This window comes from Thamnophis sirtalis, unplaced genomic scaffold, assembly GCF_051295495.1.
Source record: "Thamnophis sirtalis isolate CommonGarterSnake01/CBP01778 unplaced genomic scaffold, rThaSir2_p1.2 scaffold_2, whole genome shotgun sequence".
NCBI lineage: Eukaryota > Metazoa > Chordata > Lepidosauria > Squamata > Natricidae > Thamnophis > Thamnophis sirtalis.
In genome coordinates this window covers 110199979-110224921 of record NW_028261382.1, presented here as the reverse complement: position 1 = coordinate 110224921, position 24943 = coordinate 110199979, and the positions used below count along the sequence as shown (strand labels likewise).

The following is a 24943-nucleotide window of genomic DNA, read 5'->3' as shown; positions in this document are numbered from 1 at the left end:
ATTTATTAATTCGATTAAAGGAACACCAAATTAACATTTAATCAAATGCCATACTGATTTTGGACCTGCGCAATTTGTTTTTTTTTACCACTGCTAAATTGTACCTTATAGTCAAAGCTATGGTTTTCTCAGTAGTAATGTATGGTGGTGAAGTTTAGACCATAAGGAAGGCTGAGCACCAAAGTATTGATGCTTCTGATTTGTGGTTCTGGAGAAGACTTTGGCGAGATCAAACCTATCAACCCTAAAGGAAATCAACCTCAACTGTCCTTTGGAAGGAGAGATGCTGAAGCTCAAATACCAATGAGAAGAGACCATGATGTTGGGGGGGAAAAATGGAAGGCAGAGGGAGAAGGGGACGCCTGTTCTGACTTAGTCTTCCCAAGAGCATGAAGCAGACTCCTTGTCCCGACAAAATTCCTTTTTATTAAGCTAATGTGAATTCTGCTCATTCACATCCAGCAAAGTCTTTCAAGGGTGAATTTACAACCACAGACCTTATCAGGCTTGGAGAACTGCCAGGCCGATATCTTCCAAACGCAACGCTGTACTAGAAAATACTTGGCAAGGAGTCTCTGAGAGTCACAAACAGATCTTCACACTAATTAAATGAACAAATTGCTTCCTGCAAACTCCACTGTCCTTTCGCTCCTCTTTAATCCCTATGGCCTTTTGCCATCCACCTGTGCTTTTACTCCTGAGTCAGCCCTTGTTCCTTAACTGTTCCCTTCTCAAGGCAGCTATGTGCATGCGCACATCAGGAACAGGCTCCAGCTGTTCTTCTGCCCCACTGATCTCCCGACTCCGAAGGCAAATGATAACTGTCGGACGGCCCTGGATCCATCTCTGCCTCCAACACAGAGCACTCCACGACTGGCCCATATTCCTCCCCAACCTCCTCACTGTCTGAGTCTGCCGCCAGTTCCGCTGGCAAGCCACGCCCCCACCAGAGGATGAGATGGTTAGATAGTGTCATTGATGCAATGACTATGACTTTTGGCAAACTCTAGAAGACAATGAAGGACAGGTGGGCCTGGTATGCTATGGTCCATGGGGTTGCTAAGAGTCGGACATGACTTAGCCACGGAACATTTATTTATTTATTTGTTTGTTTATTTATTTGACTTATATACCGCTTCGTAGGGCTTTCAGACCTCTCTAAGCGGTTTACAATTTTTTTTTTAGCAAATTGAGTCAGCAACTTGCCCCCACAGTCTGGGTCCTCATTTCACCCACCTCGGAAGGATGGAAGGCTGAGTCGACCTTGAGCCGGTGAGATTTGAACCGCTGAACTGCAGATCACAGTCAACATCAACAAACTGCACCTCCCGATGCAAAGTTGGATTAGTTTTAATCTGCACAACATTATACCTAATATCATTAGTCCTTTATTAATAGAAATTACTGGCTCACCTACTGGCACACACCTGGAAGTCTTACTAATTTCAGTTCAAAGCTTTTGCATTATTGATTGACTGATATAGTGCAGTGATGGCTAATCTTTTTGATATTGTGTGCTGAAAGCATGTACAACAGCGCCTGACCTCGCCCGCCCGCACTCATAAATGCAATGACCATGTGACACACCCCTGTGTACCCTTCCCCCCTGCGATTGTACGCGTGACCCCCACCCTATTTTCGGCCTAGCAGGCCTCCATGCAGCCTCCTAGGACCAAAAGCAGGCAACGGGGGGACGGGGACGCCACACACCCATGCTCCTCCCTGCCCCCGTGTATACGCACGTGACCCCCCCGACTCCCCCGCATATGCGTGGCAGAGATCCAAAAATCAATTGGCCAGCGGGAGGCGCGCACACATACGTGGTGGAGCTGAGCTGGGGCAACAGTTTGCGTGCCCGCTGAGAGGGCTGTGCGTACCACCTGTGGTACGCGTGCCATAGTTTCGCCATCACGGCTATAGTAGAAAGATTGTCAAAGTTCATATTCCGATTTCTCTAAAACAGGGGTGTTCAACAACTTTTGGCAACTTTAAGACCTGTGGACTTCCCAGTTCCCGAAGCGTGGCTGGCTGGGGGATTCTGGGAATTGAAATCCATAGGTCTTAAAACTGCCAAAGTTGTTGGACACTCTTGTTTTAGAGAGATCGCAATCTGCAATAATTTAAAGTGGGATGACAGCCTTTCTACTAAATTGATCAATAAATAATGCAAAAACAACAAGCATTTCATTAAAAGATAAAGACCAAACTTTAAAATTATTGACACGTTTACTCATATTTTCCCACATCTGAGTGAGTTATCACATTCCACTGGGTTATAATAAATGGAGTTTGGGCTGAATTTTTAATTATATTTAACTCCTTAATCAGAATTAGGAAGAAAGTTGAAAGATATTGATTTTTTGGGGGGGAGGAGGTGGGGATTTGTGACTGATCAATAACCAAAAATAAAACAGGCCGCCTTCCTATGCAGTTTTATTTTTCTGATTTATGGGCAAATAATCTTGAGATTCCACAGTGCTCAGCTATGAAATGGGGCATTATGGTTAAGAGTGCTTGGTATCACGTCAAGTTTTCTTTATTGTGTGTTTTTATTTTTCAGGAATGTGTACGTTGTGCCAGCTTAGGTAAAAAAAAAACTTATTTCAATACATGCTGATTTATTTTTTAAATAAATAAAGCATGAACATTGAAAAGGCTTGCAACTTTTCTATATTTCCCTTTTCTTTTCCCTTTTCCCTCCCCTATTTTTCCTTATTGTTTGCTTTTGTACTTTTTGTATTTTATATTATAAACCTAAAAAAAATGCCTATTTATTAGCTATATAAAAAGATTTATACCCTAGTTCTCAACCAACCACATGGCTCTCCTAAATTGCTGCGAGATGTTTGGTTGGAAAAAAATCGGCGGAAAAGGTCTCACCAGCATTAAACGAAGCCAATTTTTAAAACCCTGAAAGTTTTAGAATGTAATGTAATGTAATGTAATTAATATGTATGTATGTATGTATGTATGTATGTATGTATGTATGTATGTATGTATGTATGTATGTATCAGGGCTGGGTTTCGACCGGTTCGCACCGGTCCCTACGATCCGGTTGGTCGCCGAACCCGGAAGTAAGTAACTTCTGGAAACGGCGAAGCCCCCCCCCCCGCGCCTGCCCGCACACCCGCGCCCGCTCCTTACCCGTTTTTTTTGAATTTCGCGCTTTCCACGCATGCGCAGAACGCCTGCGTGATCCTCCAGGAGCAGCTGGAGCATCGCGCAGATGCTAGTACGCATGCGCACGCCGCGTGCGTGCATGAGGACGCCGCCGGCCTCGTTCCAACCGATCCGGTTGGAACGGGGCGAGAAACCCACCCCTGGTATGTATGTATGTATGTATGTATGTATGTATGTATGTATGTATATATATATGTATATATGTGTGTGTGTGTGTGTGTGTGTGTGTGTGTGTGTGTGGTGTGTGGGTGGGTGGGTGTTCCAGCATAACTCTGGAACGCCTTGAGCAATTTCAACCAAACTTGGTACACAGATGACTTATAGCAGTAGACTTATATACCGCTTCATAGGCCTTTCAGGCCTCTCTAAGCGGTTTTACAGAGAGTCAGCATATTGCCCCCAACAATCTGGGTCCTCATTTTACCCACCTCGGAAGGATGGAAGGCTGAGTCAACCCTGAGCCGGTGAGATTTGAACCGCTGACCTGCTGATCTAGCAGTAGCCTGCAGTGCTGCATTTAACCACTGCGCCACCTTGGCTCTTACTCTCTGGAGACAAATACTGTGGCGGTAAGACACCCCTAACACCCCTCAGAGTGTATGTTCTGTTAAGATGCAGTCTGTTGTGGCTTTAAATGGCTTCTACTGCCCGTAAAGTGGCTTCTACTGTACACCACAGTAGAGCCGCCATGGTAATAGCTTCACAGTACTCCATAAGGGGGTTCCCTCTGGTAAGGGGGAAAAATCCAACATTAGAAATTACATTTGGTCCAGACATTTCTTCCCCTATAAATAAATACCTGGACAATGCCGGGTTATCAGGTAGTGGAATATAAAAGAGAGTTTTGCATTTAAAAAAAAAATCATTTCACTCCATCTGTCAAAAATAGCTGCCTGAAATCCATACCCATCGCTTTTCTTTAAAATGTATCCTTTCTTTTCACTGCCATACTCCTTATTTCCCTGAAGTTGATGCATGCTGTATCCACCTTGCCGGCTCTGTGAATCCTAGACAAAAAGAAAGGGACAAATATATTGATATTTTCCTCCCTCTGACTAGCTCTTTGGCTCGTTTGTTTCAAGTTAATTCCTTTATTTATAGAGCTACAGCACAAAGAATGATTTTGTTTACAGAAGACTGAGAGACAGAATGTTTATTATTTACTTATTTTTTTTGGCTTAGCAGATAAAGGATTATTTGCATACTTCCAGTGCAGAAAAGCTCTGCATGAAAAATCTGAGCACATGTAGTTAAAAAATAAAATCAAAATGTCCTATGTAAGAAATGTAGAAAGAGATGGCAGCCAGCAAGCTATATACACACACGTAAACCACATGTATGTTGATTGTTCAATGATATTTCCAATGATTTAGTTTTTTTTTTTCTTGTTGTTCTTAGTATGAAATTAGAATGAAAATTCAAGGTATACATGTGTGGGATGCCTGTATATTACCTGTGGCGAACATACACAAATACACAAGCCTGATGGAAATGTGACGACAGTGAAGGCAAGATTTGCAAATTTACTGTGAATTTAAATAGCCATTAAAGCATTGACTTACTCTCCTAGACTTCGATCAGAGAAGGCGAAAGAAACAAAGAGAAAGAGAAAAGTAAGACAATTTATTCTTCTAAAAGAACAAAGCTGAACACTTTGCAGCCTTATTTCAATACACAATTAGTAAGGGCAGTAATAATAACAGTCCCAAAAGGGGCATGGATTGTCTTTCACAATAAAATTCTTTTTTTTAAATCATGTTTTATTTCTTTTATTTATATAACTTTCAATTTCCATCGAACAGTGTGTAATCTGGGTACAGTATTTTTAAACAATCCACATTTTTTTTGCAGTATTCGTCACCATGATATTGATCATATAATAAAATAATAACAATAATACTTAACATCTTCTTTAGCAACTCTCCACATTTATATTTCCTCTTTTTATGTCTCTTCCTTTCTGACTTCTCTTTCTGTTGTCTAGCCATTGATAAAATACATCCCATATAAAAAATATTCAGTTTCCTCCTTGTCCTTAATAGTGAGTGTAAATCTATCCATTTCTGTGCATTCTAATATTTTCTTAATTACATTTGTCATCTGACGGAATCACATCGTTTTTCCAAATACTGTGCAAATACAATTCTGGTTGCAGTTAGTATATGTAAAACCAGATACTGTATATAGTCTTTTTTATCATATTTTATCGGTATAATACCAAATAAAAATATCTCTGGTTTCAAGTCTATAGTCTTTCATAATAAAATTCTTAATGCTGATGGAAAGATGTTACACAAATCTCCACGGAAATAGTGTACACAGGTAGTCCTCAACTTACGACTGGCCACTTACCGACCATTCTAAGTTACAATGGACCTCCCCAGGATACTTACGACAATGCTATTCCAAAAATCCTATCGCTGCGCCCCTCTCAGCAGTCATGTGATTACAATTTGGGTGCTTAGCAACTGGCCCAACTTTATGGCCATTTGCAACATCCTATAGTCATGTGGCCACAATGTACAGTGTGTTTTGTTGCACACTGATGTTTATGCCCAGTTTCCAGCCAAAAAACCCCACCACTTGCAAAGAATGGATTCACTTAACAACTGCAGTGTTCGCTTAACGATCACTGCGAAAACAAAAACAAAAAAAGTCATAAAATCGGTTGCAATCACATGATGACCTGCTTAACAACTGACAAAATCTATGACTAATTCCAGGCTCAATTGTGATCATAGGTCACCTTTATGTGTCTATGCTTTTTTTTTTAAAGATAGAAGACAACAGCAATACTTAGAACTGAATTACAACCATCCTAACAGCATATGTTCTGATAAATGGCCACTGATTCTGAATTTGAAATTAGCATCACTAAAATTTAACCAGAATTTGTTCATTTTCATTAAGATTTGTTGAATATGAAACAAGGGCACTTGATTCCCCACAAGATTTTTTAAATAATAAAATTGTTTTTTTTTATTTTTTCATTTTCATACAAATAATCACGTGTATACCATTATATAACTGACACTATTTTGTATTATTAAATATTTATGTCAATTCGTCTTACCATCAACCCACAAGAACTATTATTGGCTCTTCTGCTCTCCATACACCATATTTGTACCCTATCCAACACTTTCTTCTCCCTCTCTCCTCCCCATCCCTACCTCCTTTCTTCCCTCTGTCACCCTCCTCTTCTCTACTTCCCCTTCCTCTCTCCTTCTCCTCTCTCCCCTTTCCACTCCTTCTTTCTCTCCTCCTCTCCCCCCCCCGCCCTCTCTCCTAACCCTCTCTTCTTCCTCTTACCTCTCTCCCACACTCTTCATTTCATTTACATGGTGTATTTCAGCCGCTGAGCAAGCTCAATTTTACGTTGATGGTATTTCCAACAAGATTGGAGTCCTTTTCTTTTTGTATCACAACAACTAATTCAATGAACACAATCCCAGTTTTGGTAGGATGGGTAAATTTGGGAAACATGGAAAATTCCCTTCAAGGAGTAACAGCAGAAATGTAACAGCAGAATACCCCTTCATCCTTCTATATACATGCTTTTGTTTCCCCAAACTCCTTGTCTCCTGTAACCCTCCTGGCCGAGATCCAGAATGGCAAAGGCATTTTTTTTGCCATTTTTCCAGGGAACAAAGGATCAAAGGAGATGATCCGGTTAGCAGAGAAGAGTTTTAAAACCAAGCATTTCCTCTACCTTCTTCTACTTTTAACAGCAGCCTCGGGGGAAATTATCTGTTTTTATTAGGGGGCACTAATTAGAAACCTATGGTAAGTAAACCTATTTTCCTAGGAAATGCTTTTCATTGCAGAAAACGCTACACAAAATGCCAGCATTCGTGTTGCTTTCTTCCTCATGCAAAAAAAACCAACAAAAAACCTTGCAAACAGATTTCCGGGAGTATTTAACACAAAAGCTGTAACACTAAAGAATTGTTTGAAGGGCAGACATGTGCCCATGTATTAGAGCAACAAATCTAACTTTTTAATCCCATCCTACATATGTCCAGGGAGAAAAATGACCTTTGAAATGTGTTGGTGTTTCATTTGCAAAAATTGGGCAGGGCTGGTATTGAACAATAGGACTGGGAGAAAAATAAATACTGGGCATAATGAGATATATTAATCATATTTCTACACTCCTTCTTTCCATTCAATGGTTTCCCCAGAAATAATGTGTTGACTGTTGAGAGTTGGGCCACCAGGAAGGCTGAGCGCCAAAGAATGGATGCTTTCGAACAGCGATGTTGGAGAAGATCCTTCAATGTCCCTTGGACCGCAAGGAGATTGAATCAAGTCAATCCTAAAGGAAATCAACCTTGACTGACAGATGCTGAAGCTCAAATGCTTTGGCCACCAAATGAGAAGAGAGAACTCCTCGGAAAAGACCACAATGTTGGGAAAGATGGAAGGCCAAAGGAGAAGGGATGAGATAGTTAGATAGTGCCATCAACCCAATGAACTGAGAGACTACTAATAGAGGACAGTGGGGCCTGGTGTGACTCTGGTCCATGAGGTTGACAAGAACTCGATATGATTTAGTATCTTGAAGAACAACAACCTGTGTGATGATCATCCTCATTTAACAACCCCATAATCCCTTGTGGGGTGGAGTCTGGGCAAATGAATGGAGCTAGCAGTGTGTTTAATGGCCGGATGTCCTGCCGATTGTAGGGTCTTTGGAAGAAGGACAAAGCAACCATGATAGTTTCTGAAACTAAGAGCTTTCCCCAGAGATCATTGCTGAGAGAAACATCTGGACCAAGGCTACTTGCAATGGCCTGGCATTGTTCACAGCCTGAGGTTTCCCAAGGGACACAAAGCAAAGGTTGCATTCATCCAAAGAATGGAGCTTGCTGTTGCAACAATTCCATTCATGGGATGGACCCAGGGGTGGGCTTTGAAAATTGCAGCAATGGTTTCCCTGCCCAGTTGCTGGGTGGGCGTGGCCATGGTGGGCATGGCCTAGATGGCCTCCTGCACCATGGGGAGGAGGGAGGGAGCATTTTCGGCTTCCCCCTCCCCGAACCTCTCCGCAGGTCCTGCACTTGCCTCCAGACTCTGGAGGCCTTCCTTGAGGATGGCAAAAACTGCCCTCCGGGCTTCAGAGGTCAGAAACTGACCCATTTCCAGCCTTTCGAACTTCTGGGAGGCCCATTTTCTCCCTCCTCGAACCTCTCCGCAGGCCCTGCACTTACCTGGTATCCAAAACAGGCTGTGTGAAGACTCTTGGGAGGGGAGGGTTGGGGCGGGAGGTGTGGGGCCAGCCAGGGGTGGGATTTGGAGGTTCTCTAAACCCGCGGCACGACAAAACCGCAAAGCCCTTATCTGCGGAGACATAAGCGCGTCGCTAAAGCCGCGACATCATCACCGCGCGTCATCACCGCCGCGACAACAGTGCGGCAACAGAAGGGCGCTTTAAAACGGCGCCGAGGCAGAAAGCCGATTTCAATTAAGGTAAGGGTTTTAGTTGTTTTAGGGTTAGGTTTAGGTTTAGGTTTAGGTTTAGGGTTAGGTTTAGGGTTAGGTTTAGGGTTAGGTTTAGGGTTAGGTTTAGGGTACTGAGTGCTTGGAAATGCGCGGATTTGCCCTCCGCGATTATGTCATCGCGGTAGGGTCGCGTTTTTCCTTAGTGCTTCAAACGGCGCGAATTAGTCTTCGCGCTTATGTCTCTGTGGATAAGGGCTTCGCGGATTTGTGGTGGAACCCTCTAAACCGGCCATAATGTTAGCTACGGGCTTTCCCGAACTCGGGCAAACCCATAGCAGTCCACCCCCGGATAAACCTTTCAAGGCCATATGGCTAAGGCCAGGAGACAAGGTAGTAGAAGTAATCATCCACCTCCTTCAATCCTCCATGCGTAAAATGAGGAGTAAATTAAGTTTAAAGAGCTAGGCCAGGGATTTCCAATCTTGGTACCTTTAAGACTTGTGAGCTTGAACTCCCAGCATTCCCAGCCAACCATGCTGGCTAGAGAATTCTGGGGTTTGAAGTCCACAAGTCTTAAAGTTGCCAGGGTTGGACACTCCTGAGCTAAGCTATTTAAAGTTGAATCAAAGAGGACAAACTAAAAAAAAACAAACCAATATTCTAGAAAAAGGGGAAAAAAACAGGAAGCTCCAGAAACAAAAGAGTTATCATTATGGTAATCACCATAATGAAAGGATTCCAGGAGAGATGCATTTAGTCAGGGTTGTGGAGCATCAGATAAATAAAACATGCTAATAACTGAATTAAACGAGTCCCAATAAAATGCTAAGCATCCTGTAACTGGGTGTTTTAAAGTACCTCTTTCAAATATTTAAGCCTAACTGGCCTTTGAGATTGGCCACAAAAATATGGGTCACCGTGCTTCTTGCAGGGCCTTAAATTGGCAGGCATGAGACACAACCTTCTCAGTGGGCTTTTGTGGCTCCATAATTCTCTTTCAAAGATATAATTTCTACTTCCTCTGCAGACTGTTTTCAACTGGAATCTAAAAAAACCTGCCTTTGCATTTGTTCTGCAAAATCTGGTCTTAAAAATAAGAATGTAAAAGTTGTGGTCATTTTAAAGAGGACTTGGGGATGAATTTTGTTTCTGTGTGATTCTTAGCGTACACTTTGCATTCTTTTCATCACTAACTTTAAAGTATGTTCCCTTTTGAGAAAGACGCCTCAGCTCTGAAATGTAGTAGTAAAAGTTGTTAAAATAAATAGCTTCTCACTGAAAAATATTTGAATGATTCATTTAGCAGTCGGCTTCGGTCAAGAGTTAGAACTTGTTCTCCAAAGAAACAAAATAGGTTTTGAATAGTTGAAACTAAGATGAAACTACAAAAATTTAACTTGGTGGGCTATAGCAGTGGTCCCCAACCATTTTATCGCCGCGGACCAGTCAGCCTTTGATAATTTTACCGTGGCCCGCTGAGCGCGCGCAGGGGTGGGGGGGCATTGTTTGCGACGACACATTGATTGTTCAGTATGGCTAGCGTAGATAGCGTAGCACAAACTGCGCCTACGCAAGGCTACGCTACTAGCGCTGTCTACGCTAGCCCTACGTAGCTGCGCAGGCGCTCTTAGGTTTTTTTCAGGAATCGGCCAGCGCTGAAGCGCTGAAAAGGAATGAGAAGAGCGGCGCTGGACACAGGGGGGCGGTGGGCCGCTGGTGACGTCAGAGTGCCACCAGCGGTCCAGTAACACCCCTTGTGCCAGTTAGCCCTAATTTGCATACAGAAAGAAACTATGGCCCCCGGCTGCTGCAGCGATCATAGCCCCCGGCTGCTGCAGCGATCATGGCCCCCGGCTGCTGCAGCGATCATGGCCCCCGGCCGCTGCAGCGATCATGGCCCCCGGCCGCTGCAGCGATCATGGCCCCTGGCCGCTGCAGCGATCATGGCCCCTGGCCGCTGCAGCGATCATGGCCCCCGGCCGCTGCGCGGCCCGGTGCCAGGTACTCCACGGCCCGGCACCGGTCCGCGGACCGGGGGTTGGAGATCACTGGGCTATAGAATATCGATTTAAAGGTGATTCCTACAGTAACACTTGGCGCAATTCATTGGTTATCATCTATAAAGCCCTTTAAGACTTAGGATCCGGTTACTTATAGGACCATCTTCCTCCTCTTTCTGTCTGACCGATCATATCTGAAAGGCTTTCTGCAGTCCAATTCCCCCTGTAAACACTGTCACCTTGAAAAAGAGAATGGAATGGAAGTGGAAGTAGAAGAAAACTAGACTAGACTAGACTAGACTAAACCTAGACTAGACTAGTTGGAAGAGACCTTGGAGATCTTCTACTCCAACCCCCTGTTGAAACAGGAGACTGTTGTGGTCCACCAGCAGCCAGCAGATCTGGCAGCAGATTCGGACAGTGAGGGGGTTGGGGAGGAACAAGGGCCAGTCCTGGAATCTGGGGAAGGCTCTGATGAGGGCTCTGTGTCGGAGGCAGAGAGGGGGGCAGAGCCGTATGCCAGCTATCAGCTGCCTTCAGAGTCAGACATCAGTGAGGCAGACGAACAGCTGGAGCCGTTCCCAGTGTGTGAATGTGCAGAGTTGCCAGACCAAGGGAACAGCTAAAGAACAGGGGTCGACTTGGGAGTAAGGCCACCGGTGAATGAATGTCCCCTCCCAGAGGAAATAAAAGAGGAGCGAAAGGGAGTGGAGTTTGCAGGAGACAATTCGTTCACTTAATTGGTTTGTGACTCTCTGAGACTCCTTGCCAAGTTTTGCAGATATCGGCCTGTCAGCTTTTCAAGCCAGATAAGGTCTGTGACTGTAAATCCTCCCTTGAAAGACTTTGCTGGATGTGAATGATCAGAATTGACAGTAAATTAATAAAAGGGGGTTTTGTTGGGAGAAGGAATTTGCTTCACGCCTCGGTCAGAACAGAGACCCTATACCATTTCAGTGGTTGTCCAATCTCTTCTTAAAACCTCCAGTGATGAAGCCTTACAACTTCTGAAGGCAAGCCATTCCAAGATTAATGGTCTGTGGGATCAGCCTTGGGAGGAGAAAGAGCAACCAAGAGGTAAATGATCAAGTAAGCGTGGAAGGCATCTCAGAAGGGAGCCTCTCTAGTTCCATGGAAAGTGAAGGCAAGGAAGCAGCAGTGTGTTTCGAGGCTCGCAAGATTGATGGCAGTCCTTCAAAGTAGCCCAGACGAGAAACCAACATCATAAGAAATGTCATACTTTATCTATGAGGCTATAATAACATAATCTTTTGAGGTGCTTTCCACACCCTTATTTCTTCTGTGAGCTTAGCAGACGGGGCCTTCTCTTAAGCTGTGTGTACCCTATAAAACAATATCCTCCCAAAATAATGGAAATGGTTTGTGCGAATGACCTTGGGACACAGGGGGAGGAGCCACAGTTAGGGGAATGGTTGGATAAGATAAGAGGTAGCTTAGCCCACAGAAGGAATGTAGGCGTGCAATCGGCTCAGAAGGGGCCCTTCCCAGTTTTCTTGGGCTGTAAAGACGACGGGGAAGAAAGATTCTTTCAGGCTTGCAAGATTCTGTTTATAATAAAGTGCAATTAGTTTTAACAGGGTGTGCTTCCTGTCTGGATTACATCGCAAGGTATATTATGACCCATATGCTGTTGGTTCTTTCATAAAGCTATAAAAACACACTTCTAAAGTAGGGTGATCTGCTCCCTGATCATTTATCCTGATGGGTACAAATAGGTGTGAGTTGATTGGGTTTCCCTAGTGCATGATATGCATTTGTTTCTATTACCTGTTTTCTGATTTAACCGTAATATGTAAGGTGCATTGAGTTACATCCCTGATGGGTGTAAGGAGCTGGTTGGCTGGCAGGGTAGCTGATATATGGAAGGATAAAAAGATAAAGGTTCCCCTCGCACATGTGTGCTAGTCGTTCCCAACTCTAGGGGGTGGTGCTCAGCTCCGTTTCAAAGCTGAAGAGCCAGCGCTGTCCGAAGATGTCTCCGTAGTTATGTGGCCGGCATGACTAAACGCCGAAGGCACATGGAACACTGTTACCTTCCCACCAAAGGGGGTCCCTATTTTTCTACTTGCATTTTTTACGTGCTTTCAAACTGCTAGGTTGGCAGAAGCTGGGACAAGTAATGGGAGCTCACTCTGTTATGCGGCACTAGGGATTCGAATCACCGAACTGCCGACCTTTCTGATCGACAAGCACAGTGTCCTAGCCACTTCTATAGAAAAGAGCTGGATAAGCAAATGATTATCAAATACCCAGAAAGAACGCCATGCTGAGAGAGAGAAAGCTAACCACTTCACAAACAGATAAAAACATATTGGCAGAATACCTAAGTACTTAATGGAAAAAATTGAAGGGATGGTTTTAAAAGGGCACCGACTGACCTAATATTTTGCTGCACAGTATTTTTCATTTATCTGAGCTGATCTAGGAATATGTCCAATTTCAACCAAATCTAGTAAAACCATCATAGATACCAGCAAGTAAAAGAAATGGTAGCAATTGATTTCTGTACCTATTTGGTGTTGAAGTTTTACTTCCACGGATATGTAACATTAAATGCTTCATTCAGACTTATCGTGGTAGGCAGCCCTTGACTATGATGATTTTTCTGCATCTCACAGATGGGGCTTCACTTGCTTGCACGGACCAATTTCTGGCATACTACAGCCCGGTGCCGGTCCATAGAATGGGTGTTGGGGACCCCTGCTTAATGTTGGAATGTTGGAATGTTTATTTAATTTGTATGCCGCCCCACTCCTGAGGGACTCGGGGGGGCTAACAACCAAAGGGGGGGGGAAGGGGGTACAAATAGGACAAAAGACAAACAGAGTAAAAACAACAACAGTCACAACATTTCAAGTGGGGCTGAAAATCCATCAGCCCCAGGCCTGCCGGAACAACCAGGTCTTCGTGGCTTTGAGGAAAGCCTGGAGGGTGGTGAGGGTCCGGATCTTCACGGGGAGATCGTTCCAGAGGGCCGGAGCAGCCACAGAGAAGGCCCTCCCCTGGGGATTTGCCAGTCGGCACTGGCTGGCAGATGGAATTCGGAGGAGGCCTAATCTGTGGGATCTAATCGGTCTTAGGGAGGTAATTGGCAGGAGGCGGTCTCTCAAGTACCCAGGTCCGATACCATGTAGGGCTTTAAAAGTGACGACTAGCACCTTGAAGCGTGTCTGGAGCCCAATAGGCAGCCAGTGCAGCTCGCGGAGGATAGGTGTCACGTGGGTGTACTGAGGTGCACCCACAATCGCTCGCGCGGCTGCATTCTGGACAAGCTGAAGTCTCCGAATACTCTTCAAGGGCAGCCCCATGTAGAGCGGAACACACATATACAACTACATCGAAGTGTTAAGAATGAAGGTGGTGTGGCTTGCTGTCTGCTGGCCCCTCCAGGAGCCGAATCAGAGGAGGAGGAGATATGGGAGTCAGAGTTGGCATCAAGGCAACTTGAGAGCTCCGAGGGGGAAGAGTGAATGAAGCTGGCAGAGAGAGAGAGACAGAGGCGGTGCCTGGGTTATCCATTAGCCTTCAGATGGAGAGTAAACAGCCTCCAGGTCTGGAGGTGGCTGATGAGGAAGAGGAGAAGCATCTGGGTCCAGTGCCTGATGCGCAGAAGTTAGAGGAGAGGAGAGCAGTGGAAATCTACGGGCCGGTCCTTTGGACAGAACAGCCACTGCTGCTAGCGAAGCCCCACCCTAGCTCTGGGGATAAAAGGAAGGGGGCGGAGATGAATAGGTGTGGCAGATAACTATTCATCTCATTGCCAGATGGACTTGCTAACCTGCGGTGAGAGAGAAACTTTTTCCCTGGGCTGCAGACGCTCGTAATAAAGGAATCATTGATTTAAATACAGAGGATTTGTCCGTGGCACGACAAAACCGCGGTCCACTAAAGCGCGCCCGATTAAAGCGCATACCTGACGTCATCAGCAGCGCGACAAATACGACCGCGGAGATTTTAAAAAGCGCTTTTAAAGCAAGCCAATTCACGTAAAGGTAAGGGTTAGGTTTAGGGTTAGGTTAAGGGTTAGGTTTAGGGTTAGGTTTGGGGGGGTTAGGGTAAGGTTTTCGCGTTAATTTTAAGTTTACCGCTCACAGCGTGATGTTTTCGTCGCGCTGTGATGACGTCAGGTACGCGCTTTTGTTGAGCGCGCTTTAGTCTACCGCGGTTTTGTGGTGGAACCGGGTTTGTCGTGTTTGGGGAGCTGGGTCAGAACAGAAGGTTTTTAAAGTCATCTTTATGGAGTACGAAAAAACTTAGAAAGAAAACAAAATATATGGCAGAAAAAAAGTGTGACCGTCTCCTTGTGTTCTGCAGGCCTGAGAGGGACACTTTGTCCACACGAAACTTGCAATTCAAAGGAAACGGACAGAACACACAATAAATTCCATATGTACTTTTGACCTCAAGGAGCTTGAGGAATAGAATCCACAGATGAGAAAAGAGGAAAGGCCAAAGCTTTGTATTTCCTTCCAGAAAGCAGAAGGGCATACTGGTGGGAAGGAAAAGAATGCTCCATGGTAAGACAACAACGTGCATAAATCAGAGGCACAGAGGCAGAAACAGAGAACAGATAAATGACGGGACTCTTTCAACTTCTCTTATTAGGTAGAAGAGCCTCAAGCGTCAACTGTGAAGCCCATCGCTTGAAACAACTGAGAAGGGGGCACTCCTGACTGAAGTAGGAGACAGGGGATTAAAGACGTCAACAGAAAAATCCTCAGAAAATGAAGGGATCCCCGTTACCTTCCCAGTTGGCTTGCAACAAGCACGTCAAGGGAGAAAGACAGATTTGCGTAATGTGATTCGCTTAAGAACCATGGCAAAAAGGTTATAAAATAGAACCCAACAGGGGTGAAATTCAGCAGGTTCTGACAAGTTCTGGAGAACCAGTAGCGGAAAGTTTGAGTAGTTCGGAGAACCGGCAAATGCCACCTCTGGCTGGCCCCAGTATGGGTGGGAGTGGAGATTTTTCCAATATAACTTCCCCTGCCACGCCCACCAAGCCACGCCCACAGAACTGGTAGCAAAAAAAAAAATTGAATTTCACCAATAAATTGGGAGACCTTATAATATTAGAAATCTTTCCCAGGATCTGTTCAGGTATTTTATTTTTTCTTTCATTTTCCATACTCCCTGGCCATGAGCTACCAACTATAAATTACATAGTCTATAATAGAATGTAAATAATACATATAAATAGTATAAATTACATAGTATATAATAGAATGTAAATAATAAATATAATGCAAACATCCCAATTAGAGGGTCTTTTTATGTCACTTTAAATGCTGACTGTAACTAAGTGTAAAATGGAGTCAATGGCATTCAACCCATTGCTGACAGCAATAGCAAGAGCACTTAAGACTTAGATACTGCTTCACAGTGCTTTACGACCTTACCCCATAACCAGTGATGGCGAACCGTGTGGAAACATGCGCGTCTGTGCGCCGGGGCCACACTCCAGAAAAGCCAAAATTCCGGGTTCTAGTGTGCATATGCACCAGACGATCAGCGGGCCGATGCACATGCGCAGGCCGGTTTTTGGCCCTGCTGTGGGTGTCAAGGCATCGTGATCCGGAAAAGCCAAATTTCTGGGTTCTGGCACGCACGTGCACCCAACAGTTAGCTGGCTGGCATGCAGGTGCACAGCAGTTTTTAGCACTGCCGTGCGCACAAAGGACAGCTGATCGTCATGTGCGCATGCATGCCAGAAATCCGGAAAACGAACAGGCAAGGCTGCACATGCCGGGCAACATGGCTTCGTGTGCCACTTTGGGCATGCGTGTCATAGGTTCGCCATCACGGCTCTAAGCGGTTTACAGAGTCAGCCTCTTTCCCCCAACAATCTAGGTCCTCATTTTACCGGCCTCGGAAAGACAGAAGGCTGAGTCAACCTTGAGCCGGTGAGAATCGAACTGAGGAATTGCAGGCAGCCTGCAGTCAGCAGAAGGAGCCTGCAGTTACTGCATTCTAACCAGTGCGCCACTGAGGCTCTTAGTATATAAGTAACTGAGACTGATACTAGTTTTGCTTGTGATTCTTACCTCCTTTTGGTCAAGTTGTAAAGAGGATTTTATCAAGTCCCTCAATGCAGTGAGTTGCTTCTTTTCTTCATCTTGTGTCTGTTTTATCTAGAGCAAAAATATCCACAATTTGTTACCCAGGCGCATTTCTTCATTATTTGGATCAACACAAGTATACTTAAGTGTGTTTCTTTGTGTCTGTGTATAATATTAGATTTTTATCCCTCCTTTGTTAGTATATACGTAAATAACTCAAGGCAGCAAACACGACTAATACTCCCTCCTCCTATTTTTCTCAACATCAACCCTGTGAGGCAAGTTGGCCGAGTGTGTGTGACTAGCCCAAGGTCACACAACTGGCTTTCATGCCTAAGCCAGGACTAGAACTTACAGACTCCTGCTGATTGGCCGAAAGTCATTCAATTGGCTTTCATGTTTGAGGTGGGACTAGAATTCACAGTCTCCTGGTGATTGGCCCAAAGTCACCCAGGTAGCTTTCACGCCTAAGGCGGGCCTGGAATTCATAGACTTCTGCTGATTGGCCCAAAATCACCCAACTGGCTTTTATGCCTAAGGTAGGACTAGAATGCGGAGTCTCTTGGTGATTGGTCCCAAGTCACCCAACCGGCTTTCATGCTTAGGGCAGAACTAGAATTCAGAGTCTCCTAGTTCCTAGCCTCATGCCTTGTACTTTAATCATCTACAGTGGAAGTAAAATATATGCTTTTTCCCTCTCTTCATTATTCTCCGAATACTATAATGAGGAAGTTTTGAGAATGCAGATTTTCTCCCCCCCCAATATATATTCAAAACAAGCTACATTGAGGAAGTGTATTCAATCTCTTTTAAAAGAACCACAGTCACTTTCAAGAAATTACTGATCCCATGGTTTGACCACAAAGAACGGCATTCCTCACGCTACAAAACATAATAACAAGATAACATTAAGCCTTTTTACATAAACTTCCTACACATAAGGCTCTCAGAACAGCGGTCCTAGGTTGATCATAAACTTTAGGCGTGTAAGAGTATTGGATGGCCACTGAATTTATGCTTATCGATCCTTTTTCTAGAAATATAGTTGGACTAAAAGATAAAATTGCTGAAACAAATTCCCAAATAACATTGAAAAGATGTCTTAACATCCAAATGAGTGCAGGGCACAGGAGTTTCAAAAAAGGTATAGGGTTAGAGTAGTGTTTCTCAACCTTGGCAACTTTAAGATGCGTGTACTTCAACTCCCAGAATTCCGCAGCCAGCTTAGCAAGGGAATTCTGGGAGTTGAAGTCCGCACATCTTAAAAGTTGCCAAGATTGAGAATGATTGGCTTAAAAGCGCCCAAGAAGTGTCTAAAATGATAACAAGGTTATTTATTTCTCTAATGTACCAATCCACCAGAGGGTCATTCAAATGTGTAGCTTATTTTTCAAGTAATATAGGAGAATGGACTCACGATAACATAGCAGAAACAATGTCCTTCCACTTGAGGTCACAGTTGTTAATCCATTTCGTTCTTAACAATCTGAGCAAACTAGTCTAGCTGGTTTAAGAAATCTGAAAGTTGTCAAGGCCAGTTAGTCCAGTAATCTTGTGAACCCTATCTTACTTTTCATTCTTGGCTATGCGTACCCAACCGCGGAGAATTATCAAATAGGCCCTACCTTATGGATGACTTACGTTATATAAATCAGCAGCTAGCTTTTCAATGTACTGTTTGAGTTTATCAGCTGTCTTCAAGCCGTCTTGAAAGAAACTATAATGGAAATAAAATGTTATTTATCAGCAATGTTGGAACCTGGTTTTAAATTTCAGTGGTTTTTCCCGCCCAGTACATACCATATTTTTGGGACTATAAGACACACTGGAGTATAAGACGCACCAAGATTTCGAAGAAGTAAATAAGAAAAAAAAGTTTTTGCCTTTCCCCAGCTCCCAGGAGCACTCTGTGGGCTTCAGAGGGCCTGGGGGAAGGCAAGAGCGCCCCGTTTTTGCAAAAAGCAGGCGGAAAAAGGACCGTTTTTTGCAAAAACGGGGGCATTTTTGCCTTCTCCCAGCCCTGCTGAAATCTGGGGGCTGGGGAAAGGCAAAAACGCCTCCGTTTTTCGCAAAAACGGGATGCAGGGACAAGGCTTCAAGAGGCCAAAAATGGCTGTAATCAGTGTGTAAGTTGCACCAACATTTCAACGCTTTTTTAGGGGGGGGGAAGGTGCATCTTGTACTCTGAAAAATACGGTAGGTTAGCCCCATTCCATACGCACCCATGTCAACAGGCAACCAGAGATATCTATAGATGGCTCTATTTCGGAGGTGAAAATACTCTATGTGGGTTTTCTAGATGCTTACAATATTTTGTTTTTAATACTGAATTTATTTATTTTTATGACTGTGTGTGTATGTGTGCTCTTTTTAATCTGATTGTTGTAAACCACCCAGAGTTACTTTGTGTGAGATGGGTAGCCATATAAATTTGATTAAAGGTAGTCCTCAACCTGCAACCATTGGTTTAGTGACTTATGGGCAGTTTTCACAGCATCCCAATGGTCAAGTGATCAAAATTTAGGCGCTTGGCAATTGGCATCTATTAATGATTATTTTAGTTGATCGCATTTTCAACCTTCCGACAAGAAAAGTCAAAGGGGAAGTCAGATTAATTTAATGACGGCATGATTCACTTAACAACTACAGGCCAAGCAATAGCACATTTCCTTCAATGTGAATTATATCTTACATTCAAGGCAGCTTTTTTCGTCTCTTTCTAGATTACATCAAGTCACCTCTTGACTCATTTTTCAAACCAGTGTGTATGACAGTGGAAGAATAATCAAGTCAAACCTTCTATGCAGAAAACAATAGGAATTCAATATCTGCAACTTTGAACAAAGGGCATTCAATTTTTTTCATTTTTTTTAATCGAGAAATCTCAATAAAAGCAGGTGATGTCATCCCTGAAGAGAAAAAGCTTTCTATATTAAAAAAAAAACACATTGCAGATGAAGAGCTGGAAAAAAAGTATACTCACTTGCATTGTGCATGATAATACTTAATAAGATTTTGTAAAAGGTCCACACCCTTTTTCGTCTTGATTTCATTAACCTTAATGAGATACTATGGAGAGGGGAAAAAAATCAAAGCTCAGTAGATAATTATACATTTGGGCCTAGCTGCATTCAAAGGCAGGTTCCATTTGAAATCTATTTTAACAAATTTAGCAATTATCTTGCAAGTTGTTTACAGCTAGCATCTGAAGGCACTCTGCTAATATGTGATTAAAATCGTGCTGCATATAGAACAGTAAAACATAGGAAGGATATTTTACATTAAGCCAATACTGTGATGAATAGTGCTTTCTAAGTTGTCTAATGCTCTTGTTATTTGTTCCTTCCTAATACAATTACTATCCTTTTTAGACACCGAATAGCTAGGTCTAAATTTACATTACGTGCTTTAAAGTAGCAATACTGTTCTAAAGTATGGCACTGCACTAAATACACTTGGAGGCATGAAAGCTCTTGGGTTTAAACGTCATTCAATATGACACAAAATCATAAGCAAATTCCAAGACCATAAATGATGCTTACGAATTATGCTAGCTTCACTTTTTTTTAAAAAAATTTTTGATTATCTGTAAAGCACCTAGAATCCCTTTGGATCGTTGTAGGGACAATCGACACAAATTAATAAAAATCCCATTTAGTGCCAGTTCAAAATCTTATTATTTATTTATTTATTTATTTGTCTTGTATGCCGCCCACTCCCGGAGGACTCCGGGCGGCTCACAAAAGACAAGGGAAAGGGGGAAAATGAGACAAAGACAACATATTAAAAACAAAACCAACATTCACAATTTCCGTGGAGGTAAATGCTTCTCAGCCCCCCCCCCCCCCCCTTAGCCTCCTGGAACAGCCAGGACTTGGTGGCTTTGCGGAAGGCCGGGAGGGTAGTAAATCTTGCGTTACCATTGGGAAGAGTCACATGAAATGTTAAAGAGAATGAATAGGCAATGAACAAGAAAATAGTACATGCTGTTCTAGGCTGCTAAAAGTTCTCATCAAGATGATCCGTGATTTATTTAACTTTACTGCAAATCTGAAATTCTGGTTTCATTTCTCTCTTATAAAGCCAGAATTCATAAACCAACAGCAAGCCACAATTTTTTAGGGGGGGGGGGGGATGTTGGACCAGAGTCTTTTTTCCCCAACTTTACTTAGTTAGGCTCTGTGCTATCTGGATTTATTATCTACTGTTAGTTAGGTAGAGCAAAGTAGAGCAAATAAGAATTCTTCATAAACTTTGCATGTGCTGTTAGAGGCATACAACTGTCAACTTCCTTAAAGGTTCCACGGCATCTTGCATTTTTAAAAATCCCAAACAACCAATAACAATCATCTTGCATATAAACAATTTAGGAACTTGCACAAAAAAATTAGGATTAGAACATTCAATTAGATTCTAGAATTATTGTGGGCCACCACTGGGCAATTACATAGGTTAATGCTGGCTGTGGAATTCTGGGAGCTGAAGTCCACACATCTTACGTTTGCTGAGCTTGAGAAACACTTATCTAGGCCAGCGGCCCTCAATTTTTTTTGCCACCGGGGATTGGTTCTGTGGAGAAAGGTTTTTCCACGGACTGGAGGGGATGTGGTGTGGTGGGCTGTCTACATCCTGCAGATGAGCCTTTGCTTCAGAGGTGGGTTCCTACCAGTTCGCACCTATTCGGTAGAACTGGTTCATCAAATCTACCGAACCGGTTAGAAGAGGTTCCACCAGTGGACCCGGAAAGCAGGCCACACCTACAGAAGAGGTTCCAAATTTTTTTGAAACCCACCACTGGTCCTTGGATAGGATTATTCTACACTATCATGCTCATATTTATAAAACTCAGTGCCTCTGTGAAAGGTAAGGATGACTACTGCGTTTGTGGTGCAATCAGAACATTGCATGTGTTGAAGTTGTTTTAACGCAAACCAAAGATGCCTTTTAAAAAAACAAGTTTACATCATATTCTTATGCATGCCAGTGCTGTGTGTGAGGTAATTTAAAGTGGTTCTGACAAGTGTCGTCGGCATCTTCATATCCGGTCGCATGGGCGGCAAGCCATTCCCATCCGGTCACATGGGTGGCAAGCCACTCCCACAAAGGAGGCCACACCCACAGAGTTGGTTCGAACAATTTTTGAAACCCACCACTGCTTTGCTTGTTTGCATGGACCAGTTACTGGCATGCCGTGGCATGATGCCAGTCTACAGACAGGAGATTGGAGACCCCTCATCTTGGCTATATTTGCATAAGCGGTGAAGTAGTCGTTTTGTTGCATCACTATAAGGAATCAGGACAAAGTTCCTCCAATGAAAGTGTGAACTCTGAAGTGAACCTGGATGAAGCCATCTTTAGCTGCCTCATAGTTGCCACATACTCTGAGGGGTGGGGAAGGGTGAAGAGAGGGGGAAGTAGACTTGCAGACAAAACAAAGATCTCTCCCGTGGGAACCAAGGTCATCCCAACAGGTGGAAATTGGAGGAGGGAAGGAGTGACCAAGGAACCTGCCCAATGCCTTAATTGGACAATGTGACCTTTGACACTTGGGGAGGGAAACAATTGCTCCTTTTATTATATCACAAATGTGGGAAACTTTCAGAGTTGGTTTTCACTAGCTGTGCCGACATGATGTGTCCAATAAACATGTTCTTTGAGGAATCTACCTGCCTCCGAGTTCTGACTTTAATGCATTACTCAGAATGCTGAGAGAAAGATTAAATGTAATCACACAGTTTGTACAAATGGAACTTTTATCCACTTTTTGTGAATTAACCCTAAGACAGTTATTGAATTTGATACAAAATTGGTGTTTGTCAATTGGGGAAGGGGTGGGGAGAGTTTTGAGTTCCAATAGAGAAGTATCTGTAGTTCAGGGTTGAATTGTGGCTATTTTGGGGCTTTCTGAGCTTGGTTGTTTGCTTTCAGATGTTTCAATACCCAACTAACTAACATCTTCAGTGCACGCAAGAGTTTGCGGCCAGTTAATGCCATGTGCTCAGCACATGGACACTTGACCACAGTTTCAGCTGGGAAAGTATTCGTTATCTGAGCATCCAAGCCAATTTCCTAAAGCTTGGCATTCAAATAAATCACCCATGAAAAGACACATAGTGAAATACCACGTTTGCATGCCACATAGAACAGACAATAAAAAAACCTTGAAAGGAAACAAAAAGAATGGAACACACCCCCTTCAGCAGCTAATATTCAGATAAGCAGGGATTAATACCAGACAAATGATCAGGCAGAAAGCTAAAGAACCAGGAAGGAGAAAACTACAGCCTGCAAAAACTGGCAGATAAGCTCCTACATTTAAACACTAACGTGCCCAGATGACGTTGCCTGGTTTGGTAGTGAAACATCTGTAGGCATACAACCAAGTTTATACAGCACCAGGAACACAGGTTCAAGTTGTTTAGATGTATGGAATGTTTAATCATAGAATGCTTGATCATGAGAAGTCCTTGGTGTTCTCTGAGCTTGCTTGTTTTCTTGAAGATGTTTCATTACCCAATGCTACCACTGATAACACCTAGTTTGAGTAATGAAACATCTGCAAGAAAACAAGCAAGCTCAGAGAGCACCAAGGACCCCTCATGTCAACCCTGAGCTACAGATATTCTCCTTTATTGATGTTTAATCGTTTAAATTTTAAAACGTGACTTACTTCACACATCTGTAGCTGAAAGAGCCTTCTCTCTTTCTCCATTTCCTCTGCTATCTCAGCTCCCGTAATCTCTGTTCGTATCATCCCATGTTGCTTGGCGTGTTCCCTTTTTTCCTTTTCAATTTTCGTGCTGTCGAATTGCAAAACAAAACCCACAAAGAAGGCGAAACCTGTCAAACTTTTTGACAATCACAAGAATCCACAAGCCGAGTCCAACTAATATAGAAACAATGACATTTCTCATGTTTTTCCATTTCACCAGACTTCATCAAACAATAAATTCCAAACCAAAATAGCTCTCCACCTTAAAAGCAAGCTGTTAAGTGCTAAAAAGCAGAAGGAGGAATCCGATATTTTAAAAATCCAACATAAACACGTCAAGGACAATTTGAGTTCTACAGCACCTTGGCATTTGAGGTTTTTTTCCAATCTACCCTTCATTTTAAGAAAATTAACATTGGAATCAATCCTGTTCCAAAAAAGAATTGTAATATGTTTTGAATCCTTTTTTAAAGGTAAAGGTTCCCCTTGCATATATGTGCTAGTTGTTCCCGACTCAAGGGGGCGGTGCTCATCTCTGTTTCAAAGCCGAAGAGTCAGAGCTGTCCGAAGACGTCTCCGTGGTCCTGTGGCTGGCATGACTAAATGTCGAAGGCACACAGAACGCTGTTATCTTCTCACCAAAGGTGGTTCCTATTTTTCTACTTGCATTTTTACATGCTTTCGAACTGCTAGGTTGGCAGAAGCTGGGACAAGTAACAGGAGCTCACTCCGTTATACAGCGCTAGGGATTCGAACCGCCGAACTGCTGACCTTTTTTCCTTATGTACTTATTGCTTTTAAAAATTGTAATATGATTCACTGATTCATGATGCACTGGTACAGATTCCCAAGTGGGACTGAGGAGCCGAGGTGGCGCAGTGGTTAGAGTGCAGTACTGCAGACCACTTCAGCTGACTATTAGATGCAGTCCGGCTGTTCAAATCTCACCGGCTCAGGGTTGACTCAGCCTTCCATCCTTCCGAGGTGGGTAAAATGAGGACCCGGATTGTTGTTGGGGGCAATATGCTGACTCTGTAAACCACTTAGAGAGGGCTGAAAGCCCTATGAAGCGGTATATAAGTCTAACTGCTATTGCTATTGCTATATACAATTATTTTTTACACAACGAACCACATGACACACATGTGAAAAGAGTTCCAGGACAGGTAGTCCTCGACTTACAACTGTTCATTTAGTGACTGTTCTAACTTACAGTATCCTGAAAAACGTGACCTATGACCATTTTTTCACACTTACAACTGTGGCAGTGCCCCTATGGTGACGTGATCAAAATTCAGAGGCATGGCAACTGATTTATATTTATGACGGTCGCAGAATCCCAGGGTATGTGAACTGCTTTTGCGACCTTCTGACAAGCAACGTCTATGGGGAAGCCAGATTCACTTAACAGCCATGTTACTAAGTTAACAACTGAAATGGTTCACTTAACCACTGTGCAAGAAAGGTCGTAAAATGGGGCAAAACTCGCTTAACAAATGTCTCATTTAGCAACCTGAATTTTGGG

The 24943-nt window shown here is 43.3% G+C and overlaps 1 protein-coding gene across 4 annotated transcripts in view; it reads right to left on the bottom strand.

Moving 5' to 3' along the window:
* ASAP1 (ArfGAP with SH3 domain, ankyrin repeat and PH domain 1) overlaps positions 1-24943 on the bottom strand; it is a 148546-nt gene that overhangs the window by 50262 nt on the left and 73341 nt on the right. For all 4 annotated transcript variants that reach the window (XM_087706680.1, XM_087706681.1, XM_087706679.1 and 1 more), the window contains 5 exons: positions 23377-23506; positions 19690-19775; positions 18348-18423; positions 16692-16778; positions 4088-4188 (listed from right to left, as the gene is read on the bottom strand). In XM_087706680.1, coding sequence (XP_087562806.1) covers positions 4088-4188; positions 16692-16778; positions 18348-18423; positions 19690-19775; positions 23377-23506 — 480 coding nt within the window. The remainder of the gene's footprint in view (positions 1-4087; positions 4189-16691; positions 16779-18347; positions 18424-19689; positions 19776-23376; positions 23507-24943) is intronic.